General features: G+C 33.1%; 1 protein-coding gene across 2 annotated transcripts; it reads left to right on the top strand.

Annotated features, from left to right (window-relative positions):
- The first annotated feature begins 209 nt into the window (after window positions 1-209).
- Window positions 210-9,989, top strand: LOC122015244 (sucrose transport protein SUT4-like). Of its 2 annotated transcripts, none has more exons than XM_042572027.1 (14): window positions 210-704; window positions 1,870-1,935; window positions 3,012-3,110; window positions 3,193-3,257; window positions 3,332-3,416; window positions 4,611-4,644; window positions 4,756-4,855; window positions 5,653-5,728; window positions 6,963-7,322; window positions 7,441-7,584; window positions 8,151-8,384; window positions 8,470-8,533; window positions 8,609-8,652; window positions 9,544-9,989. In XM_042572027.1, exons 1-14 carry the CDS (start codon window positions 438-440, stop codon window positions 9,709-9,711), a joined length of 1,806 nt encoding a protein of 601 aa, XP_042427961.1. In that variant the 5' UTR covers window positions 210-437; the 3' UTR covers window positions 9,712-9,989. The 2 variants fall into 2 exon arrangements, with proteins under 2 accessions (XP_042427961.1, XP_042427962.1); XM_042572028.1 differs by having other exon boundaries at window positions 629-704; window positions 3,215-3,257.
- Window positions 9,990-17,206: the final 7,217 nt, after the last annotated feature.

Genomic DNA, 17,206 nt, shown 5'->3' with positions numbered 1-17,206 from the left:
CATGACCTATTTATGTTTCCTAAATTTATTTTATTCATCGGACAAAATTTTCGTATGACCGAATCAATTATCTCCAGAATTAATCAGTTTAAAAACTTAAATACCTCCTGTCTGACCTAACACGGCTGGCCGAGCAATCGTCGACTGGGCCAGTGTAGAGCGGTCCGTTTTAAGGCCAGGCCCGGTTAAAACTTCATGATGTTTCTTCGCTCGCTTCTCACCGCCCGCGGCCTCTGTTCCTTCTAACTTCTATCATTTCTTCGATTCATCTTTCTCTTCCTCCTCCAAGTGATCGCACCAGTTTCCTTCCTCTTCCTGACGATCTCTCCCTACTCGTCCTCTTCCATCGTCCCTGATCTGGACAACTCCTTTCTCTCCCCCAACGCATCCTGATTCCGTCCCATCCCCGCGCGCAGGATCTATGATCCGTATCTACCATGGCTTCTGATGCAGTCCCCAACCGACTGCAATACCGTCACCTGGACCAAGCGGAGGTCGAGCTAGCCCATCTCGACGGTGATTCCGGTCCTCGAGTCAATGGATCTGGGGTTAGTATCCCCGTCTCTTCTCCCTCCGCCGCCGAAGGTGCCTCACCGACCAGGACAGGAAGTAGCTTGAAAACGCTGATTCTTAGTTGCATGGTCGCTGCCGGCGTTCAATTCGGGTGGGCTCTGCAGCTCTCCTTGCTGACGCCTTATATCCAGGTGCAACCCGTTACACTAGATCTGATGGCTGGCACATCAGATTATGGTGCTTGATAAAGAATTATTCAATAGTTCTCTATTTACGCTAGGTTTAGTATGTTTATCTGGTGATATTCACTCATTGTTTAAGGTATGCGATGTATTCTTTGATGAGTTATGAACGTAGGTTGCACTTCAGTAAAATGAAATTAGTGAAATAAGCTGACACCTTCTTTTAGCCTTTAAATTTCCTGAGTGGTTCTATTGGTGGAGGTTCGGGGTTGCAATCAACAAGTGTTTTACTTTGGTGCATGGAGATAGTTAACACTATCAGGGCCTTTTAATCTAAAAGTGGGTATACGCAGATGCAAGGAAGATCAGGGCATGGTGGCCAACCGATAGCCTAGGTGGCACTTGGCAATTGGCATGCCTAAGCAATAATTCAACTAGAAACTGAAAAAAAAAAATATATTGTTTTTTATATATCTTCAAATTAACTAGAACATGTAGACATTATGAAGGTTCTTAATGTTTATTGGTAAATCTTCATTCAATCCGCAGTGAAATCACAAGATGCTTCAAGATTTTTAACACATGACTGTACGCACATAATATAAGATTGTTAACTTCACTATGTGAATCCAACCACAAAATTCTTGCAGTCTCTTTATAACCTGAACACTAGTCTTGGTACTTCATATGCAGGAACCACCATCATGAAGAATGATTTGTAGTTCAAAAACTATTGACAGTGAATAGTGTACCAAATTAATCCTATCGATACTGGCAAGTGTTAAATTTTAGTGGAATGAAAGACCAATGAGTATGACATAGAAAGATGACTAATGCACGAACAAGGAAATTTTATTTAGTTTATATAAGCAGTTGAAGAAAATAAAGGAAAGCCTGGGAAAATAGTTATGAACTTTGGGGATCCTTCAGTTTCTCCATGTCAAGTGTTGACAATTGTTTCTGAGAAAACTTCACAAAGGTGAATACTTTTTTGCAATTTTTAAATTCTCTTTTGGAGAATTTGAGTTATAATGAACAATTATTTACAATACTTGCCTTCAATTGTTTGCAACTACTTCACTAATACTTGCAATTTTCACCTTTTTTGGTTTCTCTTATTTGCCTAGCTGAAAAATTTTATAGCTATAAATTAACTTAACTTTGACTTTTGCAGACACTAGGAATAGATCATGCCTTTTCTTCATTCATTTGGCTTTGTGGACCTGTCACTGGTTTCATTGTGAGTATTCACAATTTATCTAGTCACAGCTTGATCTGAATACAGAAATTGGTGTATTTGTCAACTTTTTATGGAAATTTTAACATGAAGATTTGTTCTATGAAGACCCTGGTCGGAATTTACATTCTCACAACTAGTTTGATTGATGTAAATGCTTCCATATGTCTTTTTTTTTTCTTTTCAACTCAATCATCCTTTTGGAAATAAATTTGAGTATTTTTTTTATTACTATCTCATCATGGTTTCTTATTTGTTTTAATATTGTACCTATGCTTTATATTGATTCTTAGTAATTGTTATTATGTTTTGGAATCTGTAATTTTACTTGATTATATTTATTAGTTTCCTTAGGTGACCTCTTATTAGAGGAATATTAAGCTGCCATGTTTGCTTGCGAGAAATAATTTATTGAGCCCATTTAGGGAGTTCTTTTAGATGAGTGCTAATTCAACTCGTATTTTATTGTTTGTTTGTATGGAGTACTTTCTTGCATTCCATTGAATTCAATTTTCAAATTGAAGTTCTCTGTTTCTTACTTCATATGTTCTAGTTAAATCAAGCAATCCATCATTTGATGATCTTACTTCCCTATCGCGTTGGCTGGGTTACTTGTCCTATATCTAGTCTCAGGAAATAGACCAATCCAACATTTATATTTTAAACACTTCCCTCATGTATGAGCTGGTGCATTGGAATTAGGCGAGACTGACCCTACTCAAGCATGAATTGACTCAATTAATTCATTAGATATTTTTTAACAGTAATACAGACAGATTTCAAGCACACAGTTTCATGCTAGGATTGAAGTTACAAATAACAAGTGAAATATAAGTTCCTCCTCTCAACTTGCTACCATGTTAATTTTGACTGACAGGCTATTTATACCAAAATTTTAAATCCATTAGCAAAGAAACAGTATATGCATTCTGAACAAGAATTTTTTTGCATTGTGGTACAGATGTAACAATGATTGGTCTAGAAATTTTCTTTCCAGATGTTTGGTGCTTTTGCTTTAAATCTAAACCTTATATACTAAATCTGAAGACATCTGTCTAAACTTTTTTTTTTTCCCTCAGGTTCAACCATGTGTTGGGATTTGGAGTGATAAATGCCACTCGAAATATGGAAGGAGGCGACCCTTCATTTTTATTGGCTGCCTCATGATTTGTTTTGCTGTAAAATTGGGAACACTATCTGTTTTTTATATGAATTAATTCACTGCCTTGATATATCAAAGTTAACTATACTGTGATTTAGGTTACCTTGATTGGGTTTTCAGCCGACATTGGTTTCTTTCTAGGTGATACTGATGAACATTGCAGGCAAGTCTTATGTAATTACTTTATAACAAAGATCAATGCTCTATATTACTATCTGTTTCTCTCCAAAATTGCAGTACTTATAAGGGTCGACGATGGCGAGCAGCTGCTGTTTTTGTAATTGGTTTTTGGATGCTGGATCTGGCTAACAATACAGTTCAAGTATGTTTCTACAAGCTCATCTATGCTTCCATTTATGCATTGCTCTAGTGCTTTTTCTAGTTGATGTGGTTGTTCGTAGCATGGTTTAAAGTGTCATGCCGAGACGGTCGAAATGGGCAAAACATCTTGTTCCGCTTGACGACCGGCACCGACACAACCCGTCACCAAACCCACGATAGCTGTGACATGTTGCGCGATCCCGTGGCCGCAGCGGAGGGGTCGCTCGACCCCGCAACAACAACAAGGGGGTCGCATAACCCTTTCGCTGCCGCCACAGAGGCGTTGTGCGACCTTGCGGCCGCTACAGAAGGGTCGCACGACCACCGTGGTCGTGTTGGAGGAGTAACACGATCCCCGTGGCCATGGCTGAGGGGTTGCACAACCCCGCGACACAGCTGAAGTAGCGTGAGCTCGCGAGTGGTATCGGATTTCGGATTTTTTTTAATTAAACTTAGGTTAATTATTTTAATCAACTCCTAGTTATGATGAAGATAATCTAAATAGGCTTTATTAAACCCTCATAAAATTTTTGTTTATTTATTATCTATTTTCATATCTTTTATTTTTTAAAAGATTATTTTTTATATTGTTTATTTTGTTTAATTTTTAAATATTTATGTTAAATATTTTACTTTTTAATTAATATATTTTATATTTAAAAAATACCGAAACTATATCAGCACGACACGATACGACACCGAAACTGTATCGTTTCGTTCCAGGATCAAAATCTCGGCACGGGTCGAAATTTTAAACCTTGGTTCGTAGCTTATTGATCATCACAGTTTGTTGTTGGTCAATCTTCCACATAGTATTAAAGCTGCATCGGGTTACATTGCATTGAAATATCAAACTGCAAGTCAGCCGATTATGCTTTATTGAGCACAGGCACAAATATCTAGTGAAGTTATTTGTTGGATCACTATCAAGTAATAACAACCTTTAAACTTCATGAATTTGTTTAGTTGGGAATAAGTATTAAACAGATAAAGGTTAAAGAGATTGGATTATTAATGACATAGGAAATGAAGGAATAGTAATTGGCATATGTATAACTAACGTCATATTTGAGATGTTTAGTCTTGCAAGATTTTGGACAATGTATGACACTGTGTATAACACTCTGAACCACAGTTGAGAACTTGTTGCATTTAATATGAGTTTTTCTAATTTCTTTTACGTACTGGATTTCAGGGTCCAGCTCGTGCACTTTTGGCAGATCTTTCAGGTTAAATATATCCATTTCTTCTACTACATGACTGATTTAACACTGCTGTCTATTTTTTATTTACTGAAGATAATACTAATTGAAAAAATTCCATGTGTTGTGATTTGATAGGTCCTGACCAGTGTAATTCTGCAAATGCAATATTTTGCTCTTGGATGGCTTTTGGCAATATACTAGGGTTCTCGGCTGGTGCAAGTGGGCTTTGGCACAAGTATGCTTCTTAAACTCTATACTTGAGTATTCTTTACTGTATTTGATTCCATTTTTGGTTGACAGTTTAATTATATAACAAATATATACACGTAGCTATAGCCACATAGATGAGCCTGTACGTACATAATTGTACATAGTATGTACATTAGTACATATACATTCACATGCATTTGGAGAGTACATAGACGGCATGTGAATTGATGTGTATGAATATGTAATTAAAGTACTAAATGGTTACATCTTTATTCATAAATATTCATAGCATTTTTAGAATTCCTCAACTATGTAATATGGAATGCTAAATGGTCACTTAGAAATTCTTTGCACATTGCAGTTACAGAACAGCTCATCAAGCAGTAGGGGATCCACATATATTTTGATTTTGACTTTCTTATTGTGATGAAATCTTCAATCAAGAAAAAGATTTAGATTTCCATTTTAAGCTTTCTTGTTTTCTTTTTCTCGTCATAGGCATCTAGGAAAGCCATGTACCATCAGCTATATAGATCTAAAAGGAGTTTTGTTTTGGGAGAAGAATGGACCACATACATGAAGCTTTCCTGAAGAAAGAAATCATTAGCAATAATCTCGACTATGACTTAAAAATCTACCACCAGTTTCATTAGCAATAATCTCGACATACATAAGCAAAAATAAGTATGACCTTGAGACTTGCAAGCCAAACCGTTTTTTTTTTCAGAACTGAGTTTCCAGTCTATACAAAGCCAATATTTTGCAATTTATCCATATACACCATCATAAATTCATAATAGTCAAGCGGTTTTTTTCTTGTAGGTGGTTTCCTTTTTTGACGACGAAAGCTTGCTGTGAAGTTTGTGGGAATCTGAAGGCTGCTTTTCTTGTTGCTGTGGTCAGTTTTTAATTTTTTTATGAAAAATCTTAAACATGAACCTCATAACTTGTTGACACTCTTTTACTTGTACTTGGACACTACATATTTTGGGAAATGTAGAAAGAATAAGGCAGCGCTTGGTTTGTAAATTTTCTATTTTCATTTTCTAAGAAAATAGAAAACATTGTTTGGTTGGCAATTTTCACATTTGTTATTTAGAAAAGGAGATATCATTTTATGGGAAAATAGAGAATGCCTAAAAGTCATTTTCTAAGAAAAGGAAAAACGTGTTTTTCAGAAAATGAAAATAGAAACGAAACGCTCCTTAAGTCATTTACAAGTTCATTGACTATAATTTTTTTACCATTTAATCATCTATCTTTGGTACTGAAATGAAGCTAACCTAGGCCAGTTATCATTCAATTTGGTTAATAGTTCCCTGTATGTATAATGGGGATTGACTATTTGATGTATCATGCTATATATAACTAACTATTGTTCATAAATCTTAGGACTCATCCACCTCGCTGTGGCCTACTGAGGAATATCATCTCTTAATTTCAAGGGTGATTTCATCCTACTTATAAGATGACTGTGCATCAGATAAATAACTTTATATTAAAAAATTAACTCTCAGATGTTGTTCTCTATAATTTGTAATACTTCCTGGCAAGTATTGCTGTTCTTTTTAGTAAACAGCATGACTTTGCTGTCCAAGAGCTTTTTTGTCATGTTAAATGAATCATTCATGTAGCCTCATCATACTAATTGATTTCATTATCTTGACAATATAGCGATTAGTCTGATACTGAAGTTTGTTGTTGAAGACTATTTGTGCTTTTATTATCTTGGCATCTCTCTCTCTCTCTCTCTCTCTCTAATTTCATGTGATGTTGGGTCACCACGTCAGGAGCCACCACGCTTCCCGGGTTTACTTGGTGGGCGTAATGTAAGGCCGGGCCGTCAGAACTGGATATCCGGTTACAAAAAAAAAAATGTGGTGGTGTTTTGACTATGCTTATCAGCTGATATAGGGTCATTCTAGTCTACCAGGCTGCTATGAATTCCCTATTTGCTGATCATTAAATTGAATTCTAAGAAGCTTTTGGTTTGATGTAGTTGATTGAATTGAAAAATATGCTAGTCTATCGCTGTTTATCTTGCTCCTCAACACTTCCATATAGCATTTTCTCCACTTCTTTATTTGTGTGGTGGCAATTCAATGACTTCCAGATAATTTCATTGTTTGCAGGTTTTTTTGGTGTTTTGTATGTCTGTGACTTTATATTTTGCTAATGAGATTCCCCTGGAACCAAAAACTGTGCTAAATTTATCTGATTCCTCACCTCTCCTGGAAGATCCGGGACAGTACCAGGGCCAATCTGGACAAGATGGGGAGAAGATTGATGATGGTCAAATTTTACATATTAATTCTTCCATGGGTGGTAAAGGTGTAATGGAAGATTCTTTGGAATTTGAGCACAGCAATGAGAGCGATAAAACTGTGGCCTTTGATGATGGACCTGCTGCAGTATTGGTTAACATTCTTACAAGCTTGAGACATTTACCGCCTGGAATGCATTCAGTGCTACTTGTTATGGCTCTTACTTGGGTATGCCATTTGAATTGATGTTCATCAACACATCTTATTTTCACTTCACCTATCTTGCAGCTGGTGCTCTACCTCATGGTTCACCTAATTGACCAACTTTATTTTTGTATACTTGTAGTTATCATGGTTCCCTTTTTTCCTCTTTGACACTGACTGGATGGGACGAGAAGTCTACCATGGGGATCCAAATGGGGATATTACCGAACAAACTGATTTTCAAACTGGTGTGAGAGAAGGTGCAGTTGGTTTGCTATTGAATTCAGTAAGATCCCATAAGCAAATAGATTTTACTTCCTCCAAATGTAATGTTTTTGTGGATTCGAGTAAAACCTGTTAAACCTGTTTTAGTCATATGCTGCCATAGCATGATAAAGGTGATTCTTTGAATTAGAATGTGACTTGTTCCAGTATGAGAGATGCGTGCTTTGCCACTGGTAGAAAGGCAGTACAGACGAGCATTGGACAATGATATGATTTTTTATGTACACAATAAGCTGTTTCACTGAAGTTTGTGATTGCTTTATATCTCCCTGCAGACCGTTGTACAATTATTGAGTCCAGAGTCCACCAGGTTGTTAAATTAGAGAATAATGTAAAAAATTCTGTTAGTCATGCTTTCCTGACATGGTTAATTTATATTTTGTTCCACATTAATTTTCAGATAGAATATTAATAATTCTAAAAACATTTGAATTTTGGTAGAAATCTAGTTGTGGAATGTTGATTCTCTCTTCATTATTGAGTCATGATGGTTCACAATTAATTTAGTCAAACATTAAAGGTATATTTATTGAAACAATTTTTTGACTGAGATTTTACTTCCAACAGATAGTTCTGGGAGTTGGCTCTTTCTTTGTAGATCCAATGTGCCGAAAAATGGGGCCAAAATTAGTATGGGCTATGAGCAATTTTACAGTCTTTATCTGTATGGCTGCCACTACGGTCTTAAGTTTACTGTCTATTAGCAAAGACTCGAGGCATATTCAACATGTAATTGGAGGCAACCATACAATTAAAGTGGCTGCAATGGTTATTTTCTCAGTTCTTGGTTTTCCTCTATCTGTAAGTGTCAATCTGCACAGACATATGTTTAAGACATTTTTATAAAATGTTTCAGCACACATATATTTTCTATTTTATATGTCAGATAACCTACAGTGTGCCATTCTCTATGACTGCTGAGTTGACTGCTGGAACTGGTGGTGGACAAGGTTTGTTTGTGCCATCATCATCTATACATGTCCACTTGCTCCTTTTTTTATTCTAAAGTGAAATTGATTCTGCAGGACTGGCTATTGGAGTTTTGAATCTTGCAATCGTCGTTCCTCAGGTTCTTTACCGTCTACTTTTTAGTAGTTATGACGTAATGAACAACACATTTGACCATAAAGTTCCTTAAAAATTGTGGGCTCCATATTTGTTCTACTCTATCCTGTAGATTGAATTTATTTGTAGGAGCCTAGAGTTCAAACATCTAAGAAAAGCACTAGTTTTTTCTTGGATTCCTTCTGTGTTTCTTTGCTGTTGTACAAAGCTGAAATGATAGAATGGATTTTGACTGCTATAGTATCGAGAATGGAAGTGCTAAAATTAGATGCTTGCAAAACGAAAATATTATACACTCTTCTGGGTAAAGCAAGTAGTAGGTGATGCTTCCAGTTAAGAGTTAAGAAATAGCAGTGGATCATTAAGAATAAGGTTCATTAATTAACTTAGTATAAACTTTATACCCTATTTTAAATTAGCAGTGTTAAAAAATTTCATATCTAATACAATATACTATTTTCCCCTCTCAAATATAGCATGTGTCAGATTTTCATGTTTGGGCTGTTAAAATGATAATGTGATGTTGACATGCCATTACATCTTGTGGATCAGGTGCATCTCAAAAAAGAGATCTACAAGTTTAAAAGTAGATTATATTTCTAACATTTCATATTGATATGCACGTTAATCTGTTGGCTTATGTGCCATTACCATGTTTGCATCACATCATCATTTTAGTGATTAGAAGATGAAATTTAACTTGTGTTATACATAAAACAGTATGATGTGCTAAATATGAAAATGTTATGTCAGTATCATTTAATGTGTGTTATATTTGAAACAAAAACGCGACAATGTTCTAGATTTGAAAAAAAAAAAATTAAGTATGCCATTGTACATCCACAAATAAACATTATTCAAGTGCATGGCTTTACAATTGCAATTTTTACTGCAGATGATTGTGGCGATTGGTGCAGGGCCTTGGGACGCCCTTTTTGGCGGAGGAAACATCCCTGCGTTTGCTCTAGCTACCATCTTCTCTTTCGCTGCTGGCATTCTTGCCATTGTAAAGCTACCAAGTCTCAATTCCCATACTTCGGTCGGCTTTCATGGGTTTGGTTGACTTCCTACCAACACAAGTTCTACAATAGGATTTTGTATGTTAATGCCTCATCCCATTCATATTCGTTCCAATTTTCTTTTATCATTTATAGATGTATCTATGCTGAATAAACATTCTTCCACCTATAAGATACAGGGAGTTGAGATCAAATGCCCATACTAGTCCTTTCACTCTAGGATCAATACTTGAATATGATGATTTTGTATTATAGGTATTCTGTTATCACACGTTTCTGCTGTAAGCGTTTTAATCAATTAGAATATCAATTGGTATCAATTATTTTTCTTTCAAAGAAAACAAAGTAGTCTATTTTCTGGCTGCCATACTTTGAGGTCAAGTCAACTATTTACATTTTCCTCTTTTTTTGTTGATAATTTGTGGAAACAAGTGTCTCTTTTGACCAAGATGAATTTTTAACTTGAGAAATAATCTGCAAAATTATATTACATCTCTTTCAATTTGTGGGTTTTGTAATGGCTATGATTAACTTAATATTATTCCTTAAATTTTATCTCTTGCTTACATATTTCATTATTTTTCCGTAAACTTCTCTACTCATCTTTTTAATTATTAAATCTTGATGGCTTTCAATTTCAATTCTATGAAAAGGAGTTTATCTAGGTGTTGGAAGGGCACTCTAAATATGAATCTCAGTGATATTTAATTGGTCCTCTTAGAATAGTCTAGTAATTAGCGCATGAGGTAATGTCATCATAAGATTTGGATTTCGAATCTCGACATAGTCGAGGTAAATATTTTCATGCGCTAGTCACTATTTTAAAGGTTAGTAGTCATCCATGATTTATTTCTTTTGTATTAGGATTGACAGGACGTTGGGATGAGTATAGTCACCTTTTATCATCAATGATATTTAATTTACTGATGTACCACAGTAATTTTTAATGCAGAGATGTAAGGAAGTAGTGAAACTTTTAAGGTTTAGGATGCCCCACATTTAAAATCATCTATTTTACTAAACATTTTGAGAAAAAACATTCTTTTGTCTGAGAGAAATGCACCTATAAATTTCAATCGATGATGGTTAATGGGTCATTGATATGAAATATCAAAATGAAGTACTCGACTGAATTTGGAGTCGAATTTTTTCAAATGTAATTATCTAAATTTTCATCGACTAATGGATATATCAATTCTAATTTATTTAAATATTCTAATATTAAATTAAGAAAATTATTAACTAGATTTATTTTTATAAAATATCTTCTTTTAGTTTTAGATTTAAATACATTTTAAAGATTTTTCTTTTATCAATATTTACTCTTACCTTTTAAAGAAATAGTGAGATATGAAAAAAAATTTAATTGAAGTATTTAGTAAATTAGATAATAAAGTATCTTTATGTTATAATATTTAATCATTAACAAATTCATTCATATATGAGTATGATTTATTATTAAAATGGTCCCCTCGAATGGGTCTAGTGGCTAGCGCATGAGGTGTTGTCATCATGAAGTCTGGGGTTCGAATCTCGGCAAAGTTAAATGTCTTCTTTATGTGCTAATCACTATTCCAAAGACTAGTAGTCGTACGTGATTGATTTACCTCCTCTGTGTTGGTCTGGGCGAGCGTATTCATCTTTTGTTACCATGATTTATCATTAAACTGTCAACTCTGGGATAATTTAAAAATATTTATTAGCATAATAAATTTTTGATGAAGCACACACCTCACAAGATATTTTAATTATTAGGCTTAATTTTAAAAGAATATATATTAACTTTTAAAATACTTGTAATATCATTTGATAAGGTTGGTTCTAATACAGTAAATATTAATGAATTTGTATTTATATGTTAATTTATTATTGATGATTTATTTTTTATAATTATGTATGTCATATTTTAAATTTACACATTCAAAATAGTTTAAAATTTTAGAAAATAAAATAAAATAAATTAAAATTGTTATTTTGTATTTAAGGTACATCCATGTATAATAAAATAATAGGGTAGATTTTATAAAATTAATAGAATGATACTAAAAAATTTTCACATACATATAAATTATTATAAGATTCATTTTAATATAGGCAATTTTATTATGTTTATTTTTTTATAAAAATAGTAATAATATCAATATATATTTATTTTTACACTAATAGAATATATTTTAAAAAGTATTTAATCATGCAATTGGACAATATCCAATATTTATTATCCTATTTCTCTTTTAATTATAATAAATTTTTATATTATTTAATTTTAAATAAATATACTACGAATGAATTTTAAATGGAAAATATTTTTATCATATTTATTTATTTAGTTGTATTTATTTTAGATCTTAGAATTAAATTAAATATTTTATCTGAAATATTAGTTATTTATTATAATATTTTAATTCCATTTAAATATTATTATTTTCTGATGTACTAATATTATACAAAACACTAGGAATAATTTAGATGATATTTTTAAAAAGTATAGTTTAAATTATGGATTAGAAGATAAAATGTCTAAAATAATAAATATCATAAGTACAACTTTTATAAAAAAATAAATTAAACGTCTACGAGTATATTCAGATTTCAAATAAGAAGTTTAAAATTATTGTATGACTTTATTTTAATTTTAATAAAATTAATAGTGGATGATCGTGGTCGTAAAAGATTCAAAGTTTTCCATCATGTTTCATAAAAAGGAAATTCTAACCGATCTAATGTCAATTATTGTTATTAGATGAAAAATGATCTATTTTGTTTCTTAACTTTTTGGAAGTATAATTACTTAGTGATTGGACTAGAGTTAAAAAAGAATACAAGAAATCTAACTTTTAGATGATGACAAGATAAAGATTTTTTATACTAATGGAACTAACACTACAGGAATAATAATGTTATCTTCTAAGATAACAAGGATGAAAAAATAATCAAAACTATATGAGCTTTAATTTTACTATATGGGATACATAAGTAAAATAAATACAAATCATATATATATATATATATATAATATTTTAAAATATTTTTTAAAATAAAAATAATAATAATCGAAACTAGGAACGAAATCATAACTTACTTTGAAGATTAACATTAAGGACTAATATTTTTTGAATTATTCAACTGGTGATTCTAAATCATGGAATCATTAGTTTTGAATGGTGATTGAGTCGCCACTGTAGTCTATTACGATTTCTTTTTGTTCTCACCTTGTTTTTTGTTTTTCTCTCCTTATTTGAATTTTATTTATTCAATAAAATATTTCACCTTTAAATTAGCAGCAGAAGCTCCCTTTAATCTCAACAATGTTGTTGTCGTCGTCGCAAGTGTCACCTCTACTTTTGTTTGCGGCATTACTACTTTTTAGTTACCTCTGATGTATTTGATGAGTCTAGCTTACATAGTAAGTAGACTAAATAAATATACAAATAATCTTATTGTTGAACATTGAAAATGGATAATAAGGGTACTAAGATATTTAAAATATATTTGTGACTATGAATTACATTATACGAGATATACAACAATTATTTCATACAAGTTTTCTAAGTAAAATCGTAATAACCAGATTTATGATGGAATCTAAATTTATAACTCTTGATAAATGTGGTGAAAAAATTAAATGACTACAAAAATTCTTAGAAGATGTTCCTAGAATTCAAAACCTGTGTGGTAATTTGTATCATTGCGATAGTCAATCAATAATTAACTAGACACAAAATCATCTGTATAATAATAAATCTAGATGTATATATCATAGACACAATACTATTAGACAACTGCTTTTAACGAGAATATCACTGTTGACTATATATATAAAGTCAAATGATAACATAGTGGATCCGCTAACTAAAAGATTAAACAGAAAGTTAGTTGCAAGCTCATCGAGAGAAATGAGTTTAATACCAATGAAAAGTGTTGATGTAAATTGTAAAGGAAACTCAATGCAGATTGGAAATCCCAAGAACCAGATTTAAAAGAACAACCTAACTGCTTCGAGCCTTCGACAAAGTTGCTCACTATGGGGAAAAAATCCAATGGATTAGTGAAGGATGAAGGTTAAGTACATGACTTTTAATGATCTAGTAGAATAATGTGGAATACTTTTGATAGATCGCCTATGTGAGAAAAAAGTAGGGACGCTTCGAAAAGAATTAAAAGTACAATTCTTAGAACTTCTCACAAAACTAGACATGTTCATAGCCAACAACGAACACACTCATAAGAACATAGTTGTATTAGGGAGAGCCCTAGGTGAGATGTGTGAATGTTTACACAGACAATAAAATAGTTCAAAGATATTGTGTCTATTGTCAGCTAGTAAGTAAACATGTCTTAACAGAATGTTCAAATGGTAAAACCTATTAGTCATATACTAGATTCAACTGTTGGATGCTATCACATACTCTGTTTCTATTCATGTGGAGATTGCTGGATATATATGAATGAAAAAGATGTATAGAAGAAAGAGACTTTATTATGAATAAGCCTTTAGTCCCACATTGGAAAGACAATTTTATTAGTTTATATTGATTTATAAGCATTGATGTTATGAACAAATGCATAGGGAGAGACTCTCTCTCATTTGTGAGCTCATAGTGGGGGTGCAAAGGGCCTAAATATTACTAAATCATGTTGATTTGTGTGTAAGGACGACCTATGCTCGTCGAAAGACAGACCAGGGCCGACCCTGAGGCATGTCACCAGGGGCGACGGCCAAGGGCCCCCCATTTTTAGGGACCCCCAACTTTGATATGCACATATAATATATATTATATATAATTAAATTATTTTAATAAAAACCTAAAAAATATATTTTATTGGATTATTTTAATAAAGGTATATATATATATATAGAATTATTTTAATAAAGGTCCAAAAATATATTTTTTCTATTAAAATTTAAGAAAAAAAAAAAAAAAAAAAAAGAAGAAGAAGGAAGGTAAACGATTCTTTGTTCTCTTTCCAAGATTTTACTTCTTGTACAACTCTTTATTCATTAATTTGTTTACATAAGTTATATAAGACTCTAAAGAGTAAAGTATGATTTCCTCTTTTCTTCTCATTTGAATCTCTTCTAATTAAATCAGAAAAGTTTATTCTCCAATTAAAATTTTAATTTCATCATTCATCAATATATAAACTTACAACGTAAGTTACTTACTTATCTATATTTTTCTTATTATCAATATTCAATATTAATTTTTAATATTATATTGGAGCAATATTTTATATTTTTTCTTATAGATTTAAAAGAATTTAAATAAATCATCCCAATTTTAATCATCGTATAATAGATTATATTGATTGCTTCAAGTACAAACTAGGGTTTATTGTTCTTTGACTATTATTTTCACTGCTTGTGTTTGTTTTATTGTTAGTTTTGTTACTGGTTTTGTGTATTTTATTTTTACACTTGAAATATATAGTATAAATATGTTTCCAAAGAAATATTAATCTTGGAGCAGAAAAGTAGTGAAACAGATTATTAAAACTCATAAAGGTGTTCTTCATAAGTTTTTTAAAACTAGTTCTTCATTTAAAGATTCAGTTGATGAATTATAAGAAGAAAGCCAAGAAAAACTAAATGATCATGCAACAATTGAGTAATCAAGAAGAACTAAATGATCATGCAATCAATGAGCGGGAAGAATTGAGAGAAAATGATGATCATAATCATTCAACGAATGAGTAGGAAGAATTAAGAGAAAATGATGATAATGATTTGAATGTAAATGACTTGATAATTCTATATATCGAAAATGAGGTATTAGAAAAACTTAATTTTGAAGACCTTATTGATGATTTTGCTTCTCAAAATTCTAGAAGATATAGATTTTTCAATGATTATTTCATACTTATTTTCTTATATATATTTGTAGGTATTATACTTTTTAGAGAAACTTAGAAAACATATTTTATATAGTGTTGCACTTTTTGAAAAATTTTGACAAATATATTTTGTATGGAGTTTATCATATTTTAAATAAAATATATTAATTATTAAGTTTTTCTATTAAACTATATTTAAATTGTACATAAATAAAAAAAAAATCCTATAGAGCCCCCTTTTCTCTTTTTGCCCAAGGGCCCCCAAAAGTCAGGACCGGCCCTAGACAGACCGATCGGGGTAAAATTTTTCCAAGTAAAACAACCAATATTTTACCACATGATTAATTATTTTGCTTGCTGGATACTTAAATGGATGCATAACTGTGTGATTATTGTAAGAATCCGTAACCATTGAGTGAAACGACCAACCTTCAATGGTCGGCTGTCGACGTTTCCATCTTAGCAGTAAATGACCTTTACTCGGTTATTTAACACTGTCAATGGTAGGCGCTCCTATAGAAGGAAATTATGATCCTGAACAAAAGAATACTAAAAAAACACATAAGTAGATTCCTCCATCTTTATTTCCCCAACTTCTCTCCGCCATATTTTTTTTGATTGACAGGCTACATATGATAACAATCAGGATTTTCTTTGTTCGCCACGATCAACCCGTGTTTGGTGGTGATCATGGTCCGCTATTGTATTCTGAGAAATAGACGTCCGTCGTGACCTCTAAGCACCATTAAATGGGGCGAAACTATTTGAAGAAAACTGCGTGGAAGGTAAACCTCGGTTTCTCTATTTTCAAGCACTCGAAAAAAAAAAACTACTTAGGATTACTTCCCTGAGCACCTAAACTTCATGCCCTGGCACTTGATACTCGGACAATATTCGACAGTTGAGATACTCGGGCGACTCTACTATTTAGGTGACTTGGTTGTCGGGTGACTTTGCTACTCGGTTGATTTAGTAGTCAGACGACTCTACTACGTACTCGATCGACTTAGTGGTGGGGCGACTCTACTACTCAGCCGATATGGTAGTCGGACGACTGTACTACTCAGTCAACTTGGTGGACGCGCATCATAGCGATTTCCACTCGAATGGATTCGAAAGCACTCAGAGAGCTCGGCCCGAACTAGAAACTTACCTGTAACTTGAGATTATCCGTTCAAATCACTCAACAAATAAATTGAAATTAAGTAAAATTTCCTACTATATCCGATATCAAGATTGTCTAACCGTTTGTGCAGGAATCAAGTGGCATGACGACGGGCGACGTTATGCCGATGTCACCCATCTGTAATTTTACCACTGATTTTGGCCGTCACTCGTCGCCTCGAGACCGCGTCAAAGTCTGCCCTGAAAACGAAGTGTCGTGACTCCAAGGGCTTCCCTTTCCCTCTCGTTGAACCATTCTCCGTTGCCGAGCATGACGTACGACACCTCCATCCCATTCAAGCTTCAGCTTCAACCTTATTCATTCCATCACACTACTACTTCGCTACTCACTCTAAACTATTATATAAAGCCCCTCCTCCCTCCGCCACAGCTTCACTCGATCTCAGGCAGACAGGCACCCCACGAGAAAGCTCACCGCATTAATTGCTTTATGGGGAATTGCTTCACTCACGAGTCATCAGGCAGGATCAGGAGCAGGAGTAAGAGCAAGAGCGAGAGCAGATCACCTCCACCTCCGCG

This window comes from Zingiber officinale, chromosome 8B, assembly GCF_018446385.1.
Source record: "Zingiber officinale cultivar Zhangliang chromosome 8B, Zo_v1.1, whole genome shotgun sequence".
NCBI classification, from domain to species: domain Eukaryota; kingdom Viridiplantae; phylum Streptophyta; class Magnoliopsida; order Zingiberales; family Zingiberaceae; genus Zingiber; species Zingiber officinale.
Note: the sequence above shows the minus strand (reverse complement) of the source record. Positions and strands in the feature narration are given on the sequence as shown.